We start from the raw sequence: 22,684 nt of genomic DNA on the forward strand, positions 1-22,684 counted from the left end.
CCTTCTCCTGTCCCTGTGCAGGGACCCTGGTCTGTAGAACACTTCCTGCCGGTTAATGAGGAGCCGCCTCCTGGCTCCCCGTCACCATGCCCAAGGTGGGGAGCTGAGAGTGTCACACCCCTCCTGGGGCTGCCAGGGGATCAGCAGCCGTATCTGCTCTCCAACTTCCCAGTGGACCACAGCCCTCCTATTAGGTAACTTTTGTAGCTCTTGGGTTTTCCTCCTGACTGCTCTGACCTCCTCACCTTGAGTTGGAAAGAAGCGAGGGAACACCCTGTATCCCTCACGACTCCTGCTCTGCACCACCTGCCTTTACATGAGAAAATGCACAGCTCTTCACCAGACCTTCTTTCTAACTCTCCACGCTTCCCAGAAATCTGGGCTATTGCCCTCCTCCCCACCCCGCATTCCTGCACTAGCGGCTTCACGACAGTCGCCTTCCTCTGTCCTGTCTTTTTATTTCCAACAAGAGATAATATCTTAATGGGAGAACGGAGCGGGGCATGGCAGGAGAGCTACAGAATCTGAGTCCCACAGGTCATGCCAGAAAATAGGAAAGGACTGGGGCTGAATGACAAGATTACCAGGAGAACCTCAAGGAAACTGCAGATTGCTTTGAAGGTGAACTTCATGGGTAACCTTGAGATGCGTGTGCCTGGCAGCCCTTCCCTGCAGTCATGGGGATGTGCACTTGACCAGCTGTTATGCTTTGCATCAGTTCTAAAAGGAGGTGGCAGGGGAGGCCCAAGGAGGGGCTGATTAATTATTTGTTAATTAACAATAGAGTACCGAAATTTGTGAGTGATTTAAACAGACAAAAGCCATTCAGTTTCACCTGGAAAAACGTGATTATTCCCTGATACACTTTTTGAAGACGACAGAAGGATGGTGTTGCAGCTCTTGCACAGATGCTGCTCACAGAGGCTGGCACCTTGCATGTGAAACCTGTGCATATGAAATCACGGGGCTTGGGACCAGTAATATGATGGCTGATGCTCTAAGGCACTATTCCTAAAGAGAGAATAAAAGTGAGCCACCTCCAGCCTGGGCAGTGTGCTGTGATAGTCAGGAGCAAAGGTAAGAGCAGTGGGGCCCAATCTTGATTCCCAGACACAGATGCCTAATGGGAGCAAACACACGGAAATATGCTTCCACCTCATTAGTAGTGGGGGAAGTGCAGTTCAAAACCATAGTGATACACTGCTTCACACACACGAAAGACGGCTGTTCAAACAAAAGGAAAGCAAATGTTGGTCAGGACATGGATAAACTGAAACCCTTGTTCATTGCTGATGAGAAAGTAAAATGGTACAGCCACTGTGGAAAACATTTTGGCTGTTCCTCAGTAAGTTAAACATGGGAATAACAGGCCGGGTGCAGTGGCTCAATCCTGTTATCCCAGCACTTTGGGAGGCCGAGGTAGATGGATCACCTGAGGTCAGGAGTTCGAGACCAGCCAACATGGCGAAACCCCATCTCTACTAAAAGTACAAAAATTAGCTGGGCGTGGTGGCAGGTGCCTGTGATCCCGGCTACTCAGGAGGCTGAGGCAGGAGAAGCTTGAACCCAGGAGGTAGAGGTTACAGTGAGCTGAGTTTGCGCCACTGCACTCCAGCCTGGGCAACAAGAACGACACTCCATCTCAAAAAAAAAAAAAAAAAAAAAAAAGGAATAACTTATGAGCCACAATTCTACTCCTAGGAATATACCCAAAAGAATTAAAAACAGGCTGGGCACGGTGGCTCACACCTGTAATCCCAGCACTTTGGGAGGCTGAGGTAGGCTGATCACTTGAGGTCAAGAGTTCAAGACCAGCCTGGCCAACATGGTAAAACCCTGTCTTTACTAAATATACAAAAAATTAGTCGGGCATAGTGGTGGGCGCCTGTAATCCCAGCTACTCAGGAGGCTGAGGCAGGAGAATCGCTTGAACCTGGGAGGCCGAGGTTGCAGTGAGCTGAGATTACACCACTGCACTCCAGCCTGGGCAACAAGAGCGAGATTCTGTCTCAGAAAAAAAAAAAAAAAGGGAAAAAAACCCAAAACAAATTAAAAACAAGTAAAACAGTACACAAATGCTTATAGCAGCTCTGTCCACAGTAGCTGAAAAGTAGAAACAACGCTAATGCTCATGAATAGATGAGTGGATAAGAATGTGGTATATACATCCAAACATTCAGCCTTAACAAGGAATGAAATACTGATACATGCTGCATTGTGAGCAAACCTTGGAAACATTATGCTAAGTGAAAGAAGCCAAACACAAAGATCATATGTTGTTTGATTTCATTTATATGAAACATTTGGAACAGGTAAATCCATAGAGTCCAAAAGCAAACTGGGGTTTGTCCGGGACTGGGTTGGGAAAGGAGATTGGGGAGTGTCTGCTTAATGGGTACAAGGTCTCCTTTTGGGATGATGAAAACATTCTGAAATAGATAGTGGTGATGTCTGGATGATAGTGTCAATGTACTTAACACCAGAGATTGTATGCTTTCAAATGGCTGACATAGTTAATTTTATGTTATTACACACACTTTGTTATCATAATTTTAAAAAGGAAGACAGCCAGTGCCTGGTCCGGCTCCAGGGTTTCGGACGGATATGCTTGGATTGGGGTGCAGCCTGGGTGTGCACATCGTTAATGCTCCAGGGAATTCCATGCAGCTGAGTTTGCGAACCTCTACCCCAGAGCCAGCCTGTCTGGCTCCACCACTTCCTAGTGTGTGACCTTGGGCAACCACTCACTCTCTGTACCTGAGTTTCCTTAGCTGTGAAAAGAGGACCATATAATTACCTTCCTCATAGAGCTGGTATGAGGGTCAAGTGGGTTATATGTGTAAAATACATGCCTGCACATGAATCTATCACCATTTTCTGAGCCTGGAGTTTAGATTTCCTCCCTAATCGGCTGAGTTGTTCTCTTTGCACCTGTCAGGTGTCAGCTCATATGCTACCCAGGTGGAGAGACCACACTTCTGCTAGCCTGGGACAGTCCCAACAATGCTGATGTCACTGTGTTCTTTCCCATTAGGCTTCCTTTAGATCACTTGAAAAATAGTTCTAATTTGAATAATAAATTATGTGGCCACCCTCTGAACCCTCTTCTACAGCATGCTCCATACAGGTAGTGATGAGTGGTAAGTCCCTTAGCAGATTAGAGAGGGCAACATTATAAACAGTACATCACAGAATTAGTCTACTCCCGGGAAGAGAGGCTCTCGAACAACGCAGCTACTTTTCCTGCTGCTTAAAAAATAAATCCTACTTTTCTTGAAAAAATTTTTGCCAAGGGGGAAATCTGATCAGCTTATTTCCTTCACCTCATGACTCAGTGACCTGGAGTTACAGGGAAGCCTTCCTGATTTGGCGCACGTTTTAGAAACAATCCTATTTACTGCACGGGAATTGTTCCCTTTTTTGTTTTGTTTCCGTGTCCTTTAGTGGTACCCTTTCAGTCGGCACCCAGACCTGCCCCATGCACGTCTATAGCTGAGTTTCTCATTCCTTTCCTGGTCTAGTCCATAGTATTATTAAAATGCTCTTTAACAAAACGCCCACTTAAAATGAAATACTTGGTTTCATTTGGAGAAATCCATTGATCTGGAGGAGGGCTACACATAAAGTATCACTCTTGATGAAGTATAGAAAACTGAACTTATAAGTCAGTTATTCAAAATGTGTCACCACATAAATTATGGGAAATTTTACATGCACATTTGAGAGGGAAAAACCTTCCCTTTTTCATTAGGATTGTATTATTTATATAAATTGGAACCTCATTTTTCCCTGAAACTGTACCTAATTGAGTTTGCCTCAGCTGAAATCTGACCACAAGCAGTCATACACACATACTCACACACACACATGCATGCAGATTGAGGCATGCCCTGTGAACATCCTTTCCCTGACGCTCTTCTCTGCTGCTGCCAAGCCCCCACTCCTTGCCTTGTAATTCTGGTCAGTCACTACGCTGCACATCATGACTTAACCTTTCATAACCTTCTCTTCCTCATCCTTCCCCTTGGATGCCCTTCCCCTTACTTTTCCTCCTCCACCTGCCCTGATGAATTTTGCACCATGCACTGCATCTGCTCCCTCCCCCTGGCTCAGCTGGAGATGAACTTCTGTGGTCTGCTGTGGCCACTGTCACAAGATCCTGCCTGCCTGAGGACACACATCACATGTCATCCATCTTTGAAGCACCCCAGGGCTCATTTCCTTTTAATTTACAAGCTTTTCAGAAACCTCTGCCTTTCTGAAATTGTCATTATTAAGCATTCTAAACATTCAAATGCCTCACAGATGGTCCTGCTTCATAAGACTGAAATACTATCTGATAGCTCACCTTCAATCGTATCTTCCAGTTTTGTTAAGAGAAAATAAAATAGCGGGTCCGGCGTGGTAGCTCATGCCTGTAATCCCAGCACTTTGGGAGGCCGAGGCGGGTCGATCACTTGAGGTCAGGAGTTCGAGACCAGCCTGGCCAAGATGGCAAAACCCTGTCTCTAGTAAAAATACAAAAATTAGCTGGGTGTGGTGGCATGCTCCTGTAATCCCAGTTACTCAGGAGGCTAAGGCAGGAGAATCCCTTGAACTGGGAAGGCAGAGGTTGCAGTGAGCCCAGACCACACCATTGCACTCCAGCCTGGGTGACAGAGTAAGACTCTGTCTCAAAAAAAAAAATCAAATACCAGTTGGATACTCTTTGTTTGCTCATTTTAAGAAAATGTCTTGCCAGCCAAGAAATTATCAGAGAGCTTACGTGACACGGTATTTTGTTGGCTGAAATGTGCATCCAGACCAAGTAGCTTCTGCCACTTTTCTTGGTCTGAATACTTAAAATGCCACCCCGCAGGCATTCCATGGGGGAACTTGGCCAAAAAAGAGCAATCGTTTCCTACTCGCCTCACCCTGTAGAAAAGAGATTCCCAAGTTCCATTTTCCTGCCCATTCCTGGTGATCAGTTCACATGAAGCTGGCATGCTTCATGGTTCTTGGTTTGCCACTTCCTCGGAATCAGTGCAGGATTTCCAGGATGCCAGAAGACGTCTCGGGATTTGGCTCAGGGATTCAGCTTAAGGAGTGTCTGTCAGGAAGGCTGTGCCCTGAGGATAAGGAAATGCAGAGACAGAGAACACCCTCTTTGGAAGGAAAGTTGGCCTTGTCCTTACCCAGGACTGTGCCAGCCACCACAGATGAGAAGCAGCGTTCTCCCCATTCTCACCTTGCCAGGAACTTTGACAGACCTGAGCTGCTCTGCCCAACAGACCCCAGCGAGTGTCCATTCGCCTCATCTGGTTTATGTCGCATTGTTCTGCCTTGAGTCCTGTCAACACCTGTATCCGAAGAAAAGCCAATGTGGATAACAGGTTCTGAGCTGAATCTTCCCTCCCACTTGATTCTGTAACAAAGCATTTAAAAAAAAAAAAAAAAAAAAAAGGTTGTAAAGCCTTTCAAAAGGGGGCAGCATCGTCTAAGGAGAGGAGGCTGCAGGCAGCAACAGGAACGTATTTCTAGTTTCATCTTTCTGGTTTATTCTATTACTAAGGAACTGAGCCATCCTGAGTAGCTCCATCAGTCTCCCGGTCCTCAGTTTTTCTCACCATCAAAACAACAAACATCATGCTATTCTAAGAGGATCTGATCCCATTTAGAAGAGCCTCTGCTGAGAGGATTGTTGATTGCCAGCTCAGAGTATACTTAAATTGTAGCCAAAAGATATCCCTTAACCTTGACGCAGAAATCAACATCTGATTTCCTCAATAGCCATGTCAAAAGATCTAATCAGACTTTTGGTAGACTTGATTAAATGAGTCAAGATATAATTGTATTTGTAGGATGGACACCTTTGAGAAATGGAAACAAAATGACTATTGATCTCTTTATAAAAAAATCAATTTAAACAAAGATTTCAGGTACAGCATCTCCTGTTTGTCCCTGGAAGTGTATTGTGCAGTAAAGTAAGGGGCTGAAGTCCATCAAGCCCCTTTTTGTTGTATGAACAGATTGATCCGTCTTAGGCTGTGTGATGTGGGTGTGCTTGTGAGGCAGCTCTGTGAGGATCTCTTCGAGAATTTTGGCAAAGGGAAATGAACCATGGTAGTTTGTACTGACTCGAAATAGGAATGTTTACCTTGAACATGCTCAGCTTCCTGTCTGGTACTGATCGCTGATCAATTATAAGTCAATAAGCGAGGGAGACAACGTGTTTTCTGCGGTACTTGTGAGCCCTAAAAGTATTCCAGGGACACCCTGCATTCTCAGGGCCCTATCAGGTTCTGTGGGGCCCTTGTGCTGTTGGAGCCATGCCCCTGCTGCCCAGTGCTAGCTCTGCATAGCTCCTTGTCCCTGTCAGTGGAATAGTATTTTGTGGTCACAATAAAAGTCAAATAAAAGGAAAATAAGCTTTGCTGAGACTAGTACATTTTAAACAGAAGCAATCAAATATGTGCATATATATACGTGCACACACACCCATGCATACATAAATGTGTGTGCATGTGTGTGTGTGTGTGTGTGTAAATTTAAAATTAGGACCCATGTCAAAAATACTTGCGGATGATACTGGTTTTATTTTGAGCCGACACTCAGATCTGGAAATGGTTAGTTTCCTCTTCTTCCTGTCCTCTCTCCCCAGATGTGTGTATGAGGGTCAAATCACTGATATTTTATACTGAATGTAATGAGTTAATTGGCTATCAGTGGTGTGATGACATGGACACAGAGAGTTTTGCATTGTCTTTGGTGGGTGCAGTTGAATTTGACTATCCATCGAATGACAGCAGCTGGCCTGGAGGAAGTTTAAATCCCACCAACCAAAGTCCCATGAAGCCTGAGACAGAAGGTTCTATTTGCTTAGTTTTCTTTTCTCTGTTATTCATTGCTTTTTCTTAATGATTTATCTGGTTGCACTTGCAACTCCTGAGAAAATTTGATAAGATCATGACCGCCAAAATCTGTGGATTTTGGTGCCAACCTTTGGTGAGAGCTATGACTCACTTCCCTACAAAAAAATAACTTGATATTAAAAACATGTATATATTGACAAGCTTGGACAGGAAACCAAACCTCTCTTGCAGGCAAGCAGTGGCCTGTCCCTCATGAACTTTGCCACTTGGTAGCAGGAGACAACCGAGGAAACTGGGATAATAGTGGGGGCCAAGCTGTTTGGACTCCAGACTGCATGCATTAAGCTCTTGGTTTTCCCTTTCACTTCCTATTGATATGAGTCAGGACTTTAAAGGATTCAATACTTCACAATGTTTTCCTCCCATGTTATTCTGTGGATTGTTTTCTAAATTCTGTGTACAAATTCCAAAAGTAGGGAAAGAAGGAAGATAGAAATGAAACATGGGTATTCTCTGGACAGCACAAAGTTTTTGTCTTCCCTTGGGTTAAAGGCTGAGAAACACTGTTGCGTAGCAGAACTGAGGAGCGGGTCTGGTGGCTCAGGACCATTGGACCCTGCAATCGACCTCCTTAGGAGTGTTGCGGGAGGTGGGAAGAGACATTTGTTAATTGTGTAGAACAAATTAGGGGAGAAAAATCATCTGTTGTATTGAAATTCAGTTAAGTTCCAGAGTCACAGATGATGGCATCATGAGGAGCCCATTGTGTGAAGATAATCAATATCAGAACTTCTAGGAGGACTTGGGATGGGGTGCACTTTCGCCTTCTGACTTTCCACCATTCAAGGTCATCTCACTGTGGCCCTCATGAGGTCATTGTCACCCAAAATAGATACCAGCGAAGAAGGAAACCACATAGATAGGACACTTCTAATGTGCTTTATCTAAATTACCTCATTTAATGCTTGTAATAACTTTGAAGGAAATGGAATTTTCCCCATTTTGAAGATGGGGATGTACCCACTATATGGGGTCTATTCCCATTCGTACCTTAAAAAGCAGATAATCCAAAATGTCCAGGATGCTTATGAGAGCAAAAACAGTTACAAATTAAAACCTGAAATCATTATGAAATGGGAGGGGGCTGTAAAGTTCTTTTAAGGGAGTATTCTGCACAGACCTTCTTTAAGTGCTCAGGGCATTTACAGGACAGAGGTGGATTCACAGCAGTGTTGAGTGATCAGTCAGGCAGGCATAGTTGTGGTGAGGACTGAGGACAAGAGGAACTGGGAGTTCCATGTCTAGACAGGGTGGAGTGAAGACAAGCAATTAGATATGTAGTTGTGGAATGCACTACCATGGACATTGTGTTTCTGGGATGCCAGATAGGGCATGTATGCTTTAGAGATAGCAGGTGGCATGGGTGGAAGTATGTAGTTCTTCATCGACTACCACAGCTTTAAGCATCCTCGAAAACGTGCGTTCACGTGTGAGTGCACGTCTGAGTGTGCATGTGAGAGTGTGTGCACATGCGCCTGAGTGTGTGCGTGTGCAGTCACTGTCAGCAGAGACGTCGTGGATGAGGAAACACAACAATGTGGAAGGTCCCAGTGTCCATGCTCTGGCCATATGCTAAGTGACTACTGATGAGGAAAGATGGGGTTTGCAATCCCCGTGAATCTGGGGGCATTTGCACAAACCAGCCATCCAGCAAAACACCTTTCCAGCTCCAGAACTGTGAATAGTAAAATCCCTTCTCTGGTTTGCTTCCTATGCTTCATGTAGTCTTCTAGATCCTGCAGGGTTAAGTAAATCTGAGTTGCGTCTCCCTGAGTCCTCACTGTTGCCATGGAGGGGGATGTAAGGCGGAGTTTATTTTGCGTGGCTTATTTGCTTAGTAATGACTATGATGGCTGCAGAACTCAAGGACTCAAGGGAGCAACTTACATTTTTCTGTGGGAGCCTAAATAGGCATTGATGAGTTTTCTGGGTGTTAGTTTCTTTTCTGTTATACCACCCTCACCTGTTTCCTATGGGAACTCTGTACCTGATGGCCAAAGCATGGGGCATCATTGATGTTCAGTGTCTGCAGGGAAGCACTAATGGCATAAAAAGCAGCTTTCATGGAGTGTTTTGTCCTTTGGCTTTAATATTTAAGCACAAGAAAATCTGTGACTCAAATTTTTTTCAGGAAAACAAATGATCGTATAACTGGCAGAGCAACAGCGTTTGCATCTGAGTACAAATAATACTGGGCCATTGTTTAATATGATGGATTTCCTTTATATCTTCATTTTAAATATGGAGAACTAGTTGTTCAAATGAAATCTTACCCACAAGCTTATTATGTAAAACATGAAATCATAGTGACCCAGAGGGTCATCTGTCTATTCATTCATTCTCAGGAAGGTTGACTGAAGGGCCCTCCACCTACTAGGAACTGTTTGGAGCTGGGATTACATACAGTTATCAGTAAAAATGAGTGATAATTAGTGTGTTCATTGAGTTCACATCTTAATGGGAGAGAAAGATACAAACAAGCAAGTATAATAATCATAATAGCTAACACTTATTGGGCACTTACTTTGTACCAAGAACTCTTTTTTTTTTTTTTTTTTAAGAAGTGGGATTTCACTCTGTCTTCCAGTGACACCAGCATGGCTCACTACAGCCTCAAACTCGGGCTCAAGAGATCCTCCCACCTTAACCTCCCAAGTAGCTGGGACTATAGGTGTGCATCACCACACCCAGCCAATGTGCCAAGAACTCTTTCAAGCTCTTTTACATCCAGTTACTCATTTGATTCACATGATAGCTTTCTAATGCAGGAACTATTATTTACCCCAGTTTTACAGGAGATAAACTGGGGTAAGGAGAAATTAAAAATTTGCCCAAGATTTGTATCTTACTCATGTATCTTACATACACCAAAAAACCTCATCTAGGGTCGAAAGAAGGAATCAAACCCAGGCAGTGTCTCCAAGGTCTGTGGGCTTAACCCTTTACTGCATTGGCTCTCAGTGTTGACTGTGTCCATGGTAACAGGTGCTGTGAAAGAGCTGTCGTGGCTAGGAGAGAAGAAGCACCAGGACACAGCATGGTACCATCTTGTTTTCAGTTTGAAGTTAGAGTGCTGGCTCTGCTGGTTCCCCAGATGCTCTTTCTGCACTAGCACTTACATGATTCTATTAACAGACCTTAGGGAGAAAAAAGATTCAAAAAGTTTGTGTGTCCTGCAGCCTGCTCCCCCGGTACGGAAATTGCCCCTTGAGAGCAATTAATTAGTGTGTTGGTTTGTATTTCTTTCAGCTTATTAGGTATCCGTCACTAAGTACTGTACTGATGGTTCTAGACAGTCTTCATAGCATATTGCTTATACCACATTGTCAGTTTTCCTAACTTCTGAAAATTAGAAGAAACATAAGCCCCCTCCTGGCAACAAGTGGAGTACTTTCCAAGATGACCAAGATTGTTGGTGTCTTCCCCATGGAGATGTATTTCTTGATCAGTTCCTTCCTCTTTTCAGTGTCTAAGAGCTCATTCTGACAACAGGTTAAAGTTTTAAGGAGGCCAATTCACACCTGCAGGTTGGTCAAGAAGTGTAAATGATTCTAGCTGCTAAGTGTTCTCTTAGTGGCCTAAAGAGTCTGCCATCGCCTTCATGATTAAGAAAGTGAGCCTCATAGCATGAGTCTGTTCTGCAGCATCTTCTCCAGCTTTCCCTGGAAAGCTACAGGCGGGGCTTGCTAAAGCCTTTCAAGCTGACCGCAGAAACAGCTGCCGTTCAAGCTCAGGTGGACGGATTGGAACTTTGTCTTCACATGTGAGCATTCATACAGGGAGAAGTCATCTCACACTGATTTGGTTTTCTGTTTGTCTCTTCCCCAACAGGGCTGTTTAACGACACCCAACTCCCCATCCATGCACTCACGTTCCCTTACGCTGGGTCCATCCCTCTCGCTGGGCAGCATCTCAGGGGTGTCCGTGAAGTCGGAGATGAAGAAGCGCCGAGCCCCTCCTCCTCCAGGTTCAGGTCCACCTGTGCAAGACAAGGCATCGGAAAAGGTAGGGCAGTGGGCCATTCTAGCAATCAAAGCATCTTTTCAGTGACACAGTTGATTCTTCCAAAGCTCCCTGGGAACACAGTAATCCTTCATGTTTGTGGCTGTAGTGACTGGAGTGTTGAGGGCAAATATTTAAGCTTTATTTAGAAGTAAAGGCAAGATGCCAGGAAGGGCTCATGTTTTTAACTCTGAGAAGCTGAGTTCCCCAAGGCAGTCAGGATGCACCCAGCAGCCCAGTCCTGCTCCCCACACACCCTGAGATGTCAGATCCACCGTGCAGGTGTAAAGATAAGGATGCAGTCTTCTTCCCTGGGCTGAGATGTTTCTGACTGACTGCATCCCAGCTTCCTGTGGAGGCAGCATGCCGCAAATGCCAACATTTACAGAAAGCACATTCAGAGTCCATTCATTCTGTGGCAGGACTTTATTTTTTAATTCTTGCCGCTTGTGTCATGTGGCCTAGCCCAGTTGCATAGAGAGTGTCACACCCTGCTAGTCTTTAGGTTCAAGGCCCCTTTTTGCTCATTTGCTCTCAAAATATCCTAAAAACTAAGTCTGTGTCTCCTGAATGTGAGGCTTGGCCCCTGGATCTTGATTAAAAGTTAAGCAGCAGAAACGAAATAGCAGGGTCCTGACATGTCATGTAATTTCCTTATCAGCCTGCTTGTCAGTCTGTCCAGGTATGTCCGTCTGTCCATCTATTTTTGCAAGTCGGTCCTCTGGTCATCCATCTCTGTTCCTTCATGGGTGTTTTTTATCCCTGGGTCTCAGAGACCATCTTGCTCCCATCCTTAGTCCTTCATATCCCTAAAAACCTATATGAAAAGCCTGTAGTGCAACATATTTTCGAAGAAAATATTTTTATTTTTGTGTCTCTTAAATATTTTCTAGGCTGGGCGCAGTAGCTCACGCCTGTAATCCCAGCACTTTGGGAGGCTGAGGCAGGAGGATCACCTGAGGTCAGGAGTTCAAGACCAACCATGGCCAACATGGTGAAACCCCGTCTCTACTAAAAATACAAAATTAGCCGGGCATGGTGGTGCACACCTGTAGTCCCAACTACTCAGAAGGCTGAGGCAGGAGAATCGCTTGAACCCGGGAGGCAGAGGTTGCGGCGAGCCGAGATCACGCCACTGCACTCTAGCCTGTGCGACAAGAGCAAAACTCCGTCTCAAAAAATATATATATATATTTTTATATATAAAATAAATACATATATTCTATATAAAATATATATAGAATATATATATATATTCCAATGTGACTGACTTATTTTGAGTTCTTCATGATATATTAGCTGTGTTTTCCTAAAAGAAATTTAGGCACAAATGGTACCTTTTTGTTGTACGCATCCATGATAAGATGATGGAAATGGAAAACACAAAGCTGTTTCTTCTGATTATCTATAGTGTGTCTCATTAATTTGCTTGGATGTAGATTCTGAACTTTTTTATAACATGCAGACCGTATTGATAGCATTGGCCTTTCCCAGCTACATGCCCCTGGGAATGTCTTTTTGCTTTGGCTTAGGATAGGTATTTCTTTAACAGTAATAAAAAGTATGACTTCCAGGATCAATATTATGTCAGCTTTTTTCTTTTAATAAGAACTATATTTTCTTAATGTGATAAAATGTAGATGCTGAACTGTACCAGCATTTTAAAAATTTCTTCCACCCAGAAAAGATGTTGTATTTTTCTGCATTTAATGTGCTTACCCACAGTGGATAAAGCCTGCTTGAGTGGGAAAATGTGCAGTAAGTAGAGAATTGGGAATTCTGAATGAAAAATAAATAGTACTTTATACCCTGTAGAATGAACAGAGTTTCCTCTGAGGCAGTAAAAGCTTTTTGCTGAAATCTGTTTTATTTGGCACAGAATGCGTGGAGAAATTGGCTCATGGAAACCATCTTCCTTTTTAAGCATATGAGTGGCATATGGATTAGATTTAAGCATTTGCTCTGAACATGCTTTTTTAAACTGAAAGGTATTTTGTTATTTACTAATTTCTGGGAAAGGAACCCAAAAATGTATTGTCGTTGTTGTTAGGGAAGAACGTCAATTCCTTCTTCATGAACTTCCTTCCATATAAAGATAAGATGTTTGTTTGGGAAGCCTTATTTATATGCAACTGTTACTAACACCAGTGTCCTGAACAAGAAGAAAAGGTTCATTTTCAGGGACATGACTAGTTTGTAAGAAAACGAGAATGCTTACATTTGTGTATTTTAAAATATTATTTTGTATCAACTAGTTTAAAAAATTCAGTATTTGCTTCTTCGTTCTAATGGTGGGATAATTTTAGCCATCCTCCAGTTCGTTTGAAAATTTTCTAAAAATTATGATCATTATGTTAGTATTTGTCAGTCACCTGATTATGTATTCATAATTTGGTCATGTGTGTTTATTATTTCTAATTTTGAAGAGGTTTTCCCAGAAGTTTTAGAGCCTGGAGGTGACCGAATGCTCTCCTCAGACCCCATGGCTCTTCCCACAGTACTGTGAATGCAGCTTTTATTATGTGGAAACTTCAGACCAGAATGATTGATTGTACACATTAAGGCACCTTATGCTCTCAAAGATTTCTCAGACTTGAGCAGGCATCAATTCACCCAAAGGGCTTGTTAAAACACATTTTTCTGGGCCCCACCTGAGTGCTAATTCAGTAGGTCTGGATGGGGCCTGAACATTTGCATCTTAAGTGCTGCCACTCTGGCAAACCCCACTTTGAGAACCACCCCTCCATAGCAAACTACCTCCCTCAGCAGCTGGCTCTGAATTTTGACTACTCAAAGGCAACAGATCTGCTAAGAGATTCTTCAGTAGGAAAGTTACCTGAAAATGAGTCCATCTATACTGTAGAATAATAATTATATGCAGTTTTCCATGAAGTTAGCTCAGGCCTAAAGTTGTGTGTTAAAACACATCAGTAGTCCTCACTCCTTCTCACTGGGACCCAGGGAACCCTCATCCGGGAGGACAGAGGAATTGTCTGTTCTGCACAGGATTTTCTTCCTGCTTCATCTGGGGCCCACACTGTCCTCTCACCATCGTGCCATGTACAGAAGGTGAACTCTCCCTTTGTCCCAGACCCTAGGCAGCTGCTGGAATTCTTGCTCGCTGCTCTTGCTTTTGGGTTAGAACCACCTTCCTATACTGAGTGATATGGTTTGGATGTTTGTCCCCTCCACATCTCATGTTGAAATGTGATCCCAGTTGGAAGGTGGGGCCTGGTAGAAGGTGTTTGGGTCATGGAGATGGATCCCTCATGAATGGGTTGGTGCCATCCCCATGGGGATGAGTGAGTTCTCTCTCTGGTAGTTTACCTGAGATCTGGTTGTTTAAAAGTGTGTGGCAGCCCCACCGACCCTGCTCCCTCTTTCACCATGTGACCTGCCTGATCCGCCTTTGCCTTTCACCATGAGTAAAAGCTTCCTGAGGCCTCACCAGAAGCCGAGCAGATGCTGGTACCATGCTTCCTGTAGTCTGTGGAACCATGAGCCAATTAAACACTTTTGCTTTGTAAATTACCCAGTCTCAGGTGTTTCTTTAGAGCAACACAGACTAACATACCAAGTCTTTAGCAACCCATCCTGAAGGAGAGTTTGTTTTCCTCTTTTTTGCTCATGGTTTCCTCACTTGTTCTGCTCTTGGGCCAGGATTAAGATTGTGAGTAGGGGCTGTCTACACAGATGCCTGGGTGGGCATCCCTCTGCTCATCTCCAGTCCTCCGTTTCTTCTGTAAAATGGGAACATTAAGAACAGCACTGGCCAGTGATCGCTGTAGTGGTCAGACGTAGATCTCATGGCACTTGCCTGGGTTCTGATCCCAGCTTGACCAGCACTAGAAATGGGAGCTTGGACGAGATCACTCTTCTCTGTGCCTTGTGTCCTTAGGTGTGTGCTCTGCATAAAGGTGGGAGATGAGAACTGGCCACAGTGCAGTGGGGGACAGAAGTAGCCAGAATGCCTAAAGCAGGGAGGGCTGGGCAGAGGGAGTGAAGGGTCCATGGCCCCAGCCAGAGTTCTGTATTAACCAAGTAGCAGATTATATTTAAAAATCAAATTTGCTATTGCTGCAAATACCAAATGTACAATTAAAAAATCACCAAGGCCCTACAGCAGGCTCATTCTGTTAAACAATACCAGCATTCTCTCCTCTCTTGGTGGTATTTTCCCTTCTCAGCCACAAACCACAAACACCCTACTCACTATTCCATACCTTCTCAGGATTCTGGAGAAGAGAGTTGCTCATCCCTTTCAGTCCTGATAGCTTCTGTTTAAGAAGAAGAAAAATCACCGGGCATGGTGGCTCACACCTATAATCCCAGCACTTTGGGAGGCCAAGGTGGGTGGATCACAAGGTCAGGAGTTTGAGATAAGCCTGGCCAACATGGTGAAACCCCATCCCTACTAAAAATACAAAAATTAGCTGGGCGTAGTGGCAGATCCCTGTAATCCCAGCTACTTGGGAGGCTGAGGCAGGAGAATCACTTGAAACCAGAAGGCGGAGATTGCAGTGAGCTGAGATTGTGCCACTGCACTCCAGCCTGGGCGAAAGAGTGAAACTCCATCTCAAAAAAAAAAAAAAAAAAAAAAGAAGAATCAATTACTGTCAAGACAGTCTTTTGTAGGGGTCTCAGTTTACCTAAAGATTGATACAATACTTTAAATTATTCTTTCTGGCATCTTTCTTTGTATAATACTTGGCATTTTACAGAGCAAGTTTTTAAAACTTTTTTGGTATTGCATTTAAGTGATTAAAAATAAGTAGCTTGTGGAAGTTTACTTATCTGTGTTATTTAATTTTAGTTTTCATTATCCACAAATATATAATATGTAGTTTTTCATTTATTCAGTCAGTATACAGTTATATGCTTTTATGCAGATAAAACTATAAATCCATTTTTATTGTAATTGACAAGTAATTCAAAACTATTTTAAAGTAATTATTCCAGCTTTATTTTTTTGCTAGTATTTGAATTATTGCATTTATTATGTTCAACACTATAAAATTCCAACTTGACAAGTCTGTTTCTCCATGATCTCAAGATATTGCATTGGGACTGAAATTGCTAGTGATGCTGGCCATTAAAATAAGTGATGATGGAGGCTGTGTTATGATCAGTTATTAGTATAACCCAAAATAAACTTTTCTATGAAAAATTTGCTTATGTTTTAGTGAATATTTGTTGAATAACTGCTATGCACAAGGCCTTGCACTTGCATGAATTGGTATTTATTACTCTAATATCTCAGCACAGTGTATACATAAAAAGATAGTATTTCACACTGCGTGAAGACTGAGGATGATCTGTGTATGTTAGACATTTAATGGAAAGCATTATTACTTGAAGTTCTATTTCCTGGATCTGGTAACTAGCATATTACAGGAAGTGATAAAACTGTGCTGACCAGACTCCCAAAGACACGTTTCATCAAGAACTGAAGTGTCCATTTGATCATCCTCAGTCACTCTGGTGTGTTCTTGATCCTGTTCCGCAGAGAGGACACCCAGGGTCAGGCAAGCCCTGGCAGCCACTGTACTGGGAAGGCCCTGAGAGCTGGGCTGCAGACCACTTGGCCAGCGGATGCCAGACTGAAGTGTCCTGTCTCCATTTAGGCCTGATATTTTTTTGCTCATTAAAATGAGCGTGCATATTTCCCATCTCTCTGAGCTGGGGTGTTGAGGTCATGGCAATACTCATCATCTTTGCAGACTTCTTCCTGCTGTCCTTCTCCTGGAGTGAAGTCTGCCTTCTGTTTCTTATCACATGCCTTGTGATGGTGGTTAATTGGTTACTGATAAAGTGGATGATGCCCGGAGACATTGAAAAATTGCTTTTCACACTAATTAGAGGGCTCTGATCTTTGCCGGGTGTACCTCATGGCCACTCCTCAGCCAGTTGGCCTCCTGGAGTACTTTGTTTGGAAGGAAGGACTCTGAGGTCGGCTGAGGCTCAGCAGACAAGAGAGAGTCCTTCAGTTTACCATGAGCTCAGGAGGGGAGGACCATCTCGGCCCACCCAGAGTATGAGATGATGAGGACAGAATTCTTAGACCCACCTTGATGGCCTCTCTTCTTGCACACATCAACCACATCCACCTGTCAGGGCATCCTGCCTGTTTTCCTTTGAAGTGTATCCAGAATCCAGCCACTTCGCTCTGCTCCCACCTGCACTCCTGGGCTCAAGCACTCCCATGCCCCACTGAGATGTTTCCTGGTGCACTGGCTTCCTAACTAGACCCTGCTTCTGCTCATGCCCCTCTCCCCTGCAGAATCTTCTTTACACCATTGCTAGAGCGACAGGTATCTAAACAGGAACGGGGTCATGTCATGCCTTAAAGCCTCTGCTGGCCTCACGTCACAGTTGACTGTGCCAGCTGCGTCTCTCCTGCTTCTCCCCACACCTGGCAGAGCCTTTCACTTGCCTCTCCCTAGCGTCCCGTTCACCTCCTCACTGCACCAGACCTCGCTTGGCAGTCACTGCATCCATGAAGTCTCGCTGGCCACCTCCACCCTCTGGTAACTCTCTGTCCCCTTCCCCGGTTTCAGGTTTCTTTCAGTCCCTGCCAGACAGCTCAGGAAGCTGGGAATTCTGTGTTCCCTGACACATCTCCAGTGTCTTAACACTGTGCTCATTAAACCGGTAAATATTTATATAAACTTACTTTATGTGTACATGATTTATTTACCAAACATATATATGGATCATCTCTGCTGTGCTCTGAATGTTGGCATCCTCCAAAACTCAGATGTCAGAATCCTAACTCCAAACATTATCATGTTTGGGGAGTGATGAGGTCATGAGGGTGGAACCTCGTGATGGGATTAATGTCCTTGTAAAAGAGAGTCCAGAGAGCTCCTCCGCCCCTTCCACCATGTGAGCACACAGCAAGAAGGCGCCCTCTGAAGCAGGAAGCTGGCCCTCCAGACACAAGTCTGTCCACACCATGATCTTGGACTTCAGCCTCCAGAACTGTGAGAAATCAGTATCTGTTGTTTATAAGCCTCCCAATCTATGGTATTTTGTTATGGCAGCCTCAAGGGACTAACACAGTTTCTCAGTGAAAAAAACCTGATTTCAAAATGTGTGCAAATAGCAAAGGAATTGCTTTCCTCAAGGACCTGACTTAGCCTTTAAGGAATAAATGATGCCAACTTTGGCCAGGACTTGGAATATTTACTCCTCACTAAGAAAAATAGTTGTAAATGGGCCATGAAAAGTGCAGGTGCCAGAGTTAGAGAACGATCTTACTGCCTCAGTGCGAGTTGGGGCAGGGACAGTCTGTCTGGGCACAAGTAGGAGTAAGGGCACAGGCAGGCCTGTTTGCAGTTTGCATGCCACCTGGCAGACCAGAGCTGCTGCTGCTGCTGGGATGGCCGGGGAGGTGCCTGCCCGCCCGCCCGCCTGCCACAGTGCCAAGTGAACCTGCTTGTTCATCTTCCATCCATGGCACAGCACTGTCTAATGGAGCCTCCATGAGGGGCTTGAGGGGCGCAGGGCCCTGGCAGCAAAGGGGAGGCCGTAGGAGCAGCCGTGTGGGCTGGAGGCTGACATTGCCACTTATTACACAGTGAGCGGCCGAGCTTCTGCTTTCTGTAAATGGGTTCAATGGCCACACACAATGTGAAGATAAGATGGGAGGGTTCTTCAGCACCTGCTCCCCCCGCCCCTCTCATTTCTCTCCCCTCCGCACTCTGTGGTGCTTTTCTGCATCTGTGATTTTTTTTCTCTTAGCTATCTGGCTGTCTTTTTAAATTCCCTTCACTCAGTTTGGTCTTCCAATGTCTCTTAACCATATCTATTTAAAATACACACACACACACACACACACACACACACACACACACATACCGACACACATGTCCCACTTACTTTGCTGTGCATAAAATGTCTCCTCATGACTTGTTAGATCTAACCCTCACAGCCATCCTGGTGACCTTGCTAATTATGATGTCTGTTGTCACCTGAGTTGTAGAAACTGAGTCTCAGACCAGGCTGAGCTACATGTCAGAGATGCCTGCAGAAGAAGAGCAAAGAAGTAAATCTGGGTTTAGAGCAGGGACGCTTTCCCTCTGCAACTTTGTATGAGATGAATAAAAACCTTAGAGAGGAAGAGGGTGTCGTCATCAAGGTGGGGTTTCTGTGTATCCAGGGACCCATCTTAGAGTTTAAGATACTTCAGATCATATACACGAACCAGCTGCCCAGACTTTCTTTCAGATGTGGCAGAAGTTTTCCCACTTCCTGCACTGTAAACTGGATAACACAACTTCATATTGTGGAATACCGTGGGAGCGCTGTGTTTCCCTTCATGTTATAGTGTGCATCCTCCGGTGAAGGTCAAGAACAATGAGTGGTGTTACCGTTTTGTGTTTTGCCAGCGGTTGGTAACTCAGTGGCACATTGTTATGTCCCCCAAAAGAGCGGAGGTTGTTCGGATCACCCCTTTGCTCTCTGGGGCTGCTCTTCAGTAAAACGCCCCCAACCTTCGCATACCCAGCCTTCAGGCCGGAAGGGAGGTTTCCTTTATAGCCACACGCCCCAGACCTTTCAGCTTCTTTTGTGTGTTTGTTCCTGTGTCTTTTTGGACCTATTGTGAATGCTTTAGTCTTTCAGAAATTCAGAAGTCTGCCTTGAACACAAGGCCACCGAACACTCTGTTCCCACAACAACATCCTCTCCCCGACCTCATACTTTTTTGTCCAAAGCAAAATGCAGCCGGTGACTTCCTGGACAAGGAACCTGCACACTCCCCAGTTGCATCTGTCCCTGTAGCAGGGTGAAAAATACTCTTGGTTTGTTCCCTGTTCTTCTGGGTTCCAGAATTCTTTCCAAAGGCGTAATCATGCTCCGCTGTTTAGTTGTGGGCAGCAGCCTAACAAGCTGAGGACTTGGGCATCTGTCACATCAGTGGCCCCATCCCCCCTGCTGGCTTGATATACTCTTTCAAGAAACCAGACTCTGGGTGTAGCCCACGTTTGTGACTTTCCAGTTCGGTGTCTTTGTAGCAGCCGCCCATGTTGTTACTCATCTCGTAGTACTCCTTGGTGAGGGTAGTGATAGACCAATATGAAGTAGGACCACAAGCAACGAGGTTGAGACAGATCCAGGGCCCTCCACGTCCCACAGCCTCGAGCACACAGCTTGTATTTGCCATCTGCTTGGCTGACTCCCCAGCTTGGGACCGTGACTTGTTCCCCGTGGTGTCCCCAGCCATAAGCATATGCCTGGTGTGTGGTGGACCCTCAGTAGACATTTATGAGCAGGTGAACATGGCCTCAATGTCAGACAGCTAAGGAGGCTCATGTGAGACGAATGGGCCATTGTCTTTCTGGAGGGAGGTCTCTGGTAACACTGAAGAGAAGGAGCACCTTGAATTAACCAGCAACTTGGATATGTTCTGCTCCAGCTGCAGGGTTTGGTGAATGGAGGGCAAACAGACAGGGCAGCATTAGGGTCCAGAGTGGTTCCCTAAGCCAGGCAGATCCTCCGGGAGATGACATTTGGGAGGAGTGAGTGACTCACACTCTCAGGGTCTCTGATAACGTCCAGATCAGTCACTTCCTTGCTACACATGCCATGGACTGTGAACGAGAGGAGCCCCACGTCCAGGTCCAACCCAGGCTCCTCTGTGTACCTCAGTCCAAGGCTCACCCCAGAGGCCCTTCAATTTCAAGTATGAGAATGAGGGTGCCCTGATAAAAATGGCACACCCAAGAAAGCCACTCAGGCAGTTTGGTGGGGCTAGGAGCCAGTGACGGCTGTGAAAGGGATACAGTGGCCTAGCCTGTCCTAACAGAAGCATGATGATCAGGATGAGTGTGGGGTGGTGCCAATCTATTCTGTGCTGGCAACATCTGTTCCTTCAGTGAGTAGGTCTCTGAACACTTTTTTTTTTTTGAGACAGAGTCTCGCTCTGTCACCCAGGCTGGTGTGCAGTAGCACTGTCCTGGCTCACTGCAACCTCCACCTACCAGGTTCAAGCGATTCTCCTGCCTCAGCCTGTATAGCTGAGACTGCAGGTGCACGCCACCATGCCTGGCTAATTTTTATATTTCTAGTAGAGATGGGGTTTCGCCGTGTTGGCAGAGCTGCTCTTGAACTCCTGACCTCAAGTGATCTGTTCACCTCGGCCTCCCAGAGTGCTGGGATTACAGCGTGAGCCACCACACTCAGCCTGAACACCGTATTTTAAGAGAAAAAAACTAAAAGGCGTTCAGAGGAGAACATTCTTGGAATTGAAGCGTCTAGAAGTTACCATCCCTTACTTAAATGATACAGAAATTAGAAAATGTTAGCTGAAAAATGGAAAGATTCACAGGTAAACAATCGCTACATCCAGCTGTTTAATTTCTGTCCCAAGACAGTAGGGCGACATCTCATTGCCCCAGAAGGCAGGACCTGAGCGAGTACGTGGATGTTCTGAAAACATTTGTTTTAGATGAATGTAGAAAAAAAATTTCTGTCAGGCCAAATTGGGGCAGGAGAACTATGAATATATGGGGAAAGTGCCACATGGCAGTATATTTAGTGTTTACCTATATTATCTTATTTAATCCTTCCCAAATCCCCACAAGATAGGGAGTGTCATCTCCGTTTTATAGGTGATGGGGCACCGAGAGGCTGAGTAATTGCCCGGCACCATGACAGTTTGTAAAATGGAAGACCAAGTCTAAAACATAGTCTGGAGGAGTAGATCATAGTTTGAATTTTTGCAATCATAATTACTGCCTTAACATGTAAGTGAAAGGGTGTGTAAGTTTTCTAGGGCTGCCAAAACCAAAATGCCACCAACTGGGTGGTTTCAACAACAGAAATTTATTTCTCACAGTCCTAGAGGCTGGAAGTTCAAGACCAAGGTGTCAGCAAGGTTGGTTGCTCCTGAGGCTCTTCCTTGCCTTGCAGACAGCTGTCTTGCTGCTGTGGCCTTGCAGGGCCTTTGTGGTACCTGTGCATCCCAGGTGTCCTGTCCTCTTCTTATAAGTACAGTCATATTGGATTAGAGTTTACCTTAATGACCTCATTTTAGTTTAGTTACTTCTTTAGAGGCCCCATGTCCAAATATAGTCACATTGGGGATTAGGGCTTCAACACACAAATTTTGGTGGGAGAGGCCAGGCACGGTGACTCACGCCTGTAATCCCAGCACTTTGGGAGGCTGAGGCTGATGGATCACTTAAGGTCAGAAGTTCAAGACCAGCCTGGCCAAATGGCAAAACCTTGTCTCTACTAAAAATATGAAGAAATTAGCTGGGTGTGGTGGCATATGCCTGTAATCCCAGCTACTCAGGAAGCTGAGGCACAAGAATTGCCTAAACTTGGGAGGCAGAGGTTGCAATGAGCTGAGATCACACCACTGCACTCTAGCCTAGGCAATAGAGTGAGACTCTATCAAAAGAAAAAAATTGGAGGGGAAACAAGTTCAGATCATAATAAAGGAAAATGGGGTTCCTGTCTACAGGCAGAACAGTTTCCATGAGGAACTGAAGGGTGTGTAAGGCTCAGCCCTTTAAAGGCTCTCAGCACTGAATTGGAGCAGTTTATGTCCCTAAAACACAGAGAATGCTTGTCTCTTGGGTAGATTATGACATAGGGGTCCGGGACAGTGGCAGCAGCCAACCCCCTGGGAAGCTCCCACTTGCAACTTTAGTTTGTATGGTTCCAGTCTAATTCCCATCCCAGAGAAGCCATCAGTGTTGGAAAGGCCATCTCATTTCAGTTGGGGGCCAGAGATACACTGGGTGAAGGTGTCATTTCCAAAT

At 44.9% G+C, this 22,684-nt stretch overlaps 1 protein-coding gene across 11 annotated transcripts in view; it reads left to right on the top strand.

The window, feature by feature from the left end:
- COBL (cordon-bleu WH2 repeat protein) overlaps nucleotides 1-22,684 on the top strand; it is a 300,968-nt gene that overhangs the window by 167,644 nt on the left and 110,640 nt on the right. For all 11 annotated transcript variants that reach the window (XM_015133467.3, XM_015133472.3, XM_015133470.3 and 8 more), the window contains one exon: nucleotides 10,743-10,916. In XM_015133467.3, coding sequence (XP_014988953.3) covers nucleotides 10,743-10,916 — 174 coding nt within the window. The remainder of the gene's footprint in view (nucleotides 1-10,742; nucleotides 10,917-22,684) is intronic.

This window comes from Macaca mulatta, chromosome 3 (assembly GCF_049350105.2).
Source record: "Macaca mulatta isolate MMU2019108-1 chromosome 3, T2T-MMU8v2.0, whole genome shotgun sequence".
NCBI lineage: Eukaryota > Metazoa > Chordata > Mammalia > Primates > Cercopithecidae > Macaca > Macaca mulatta.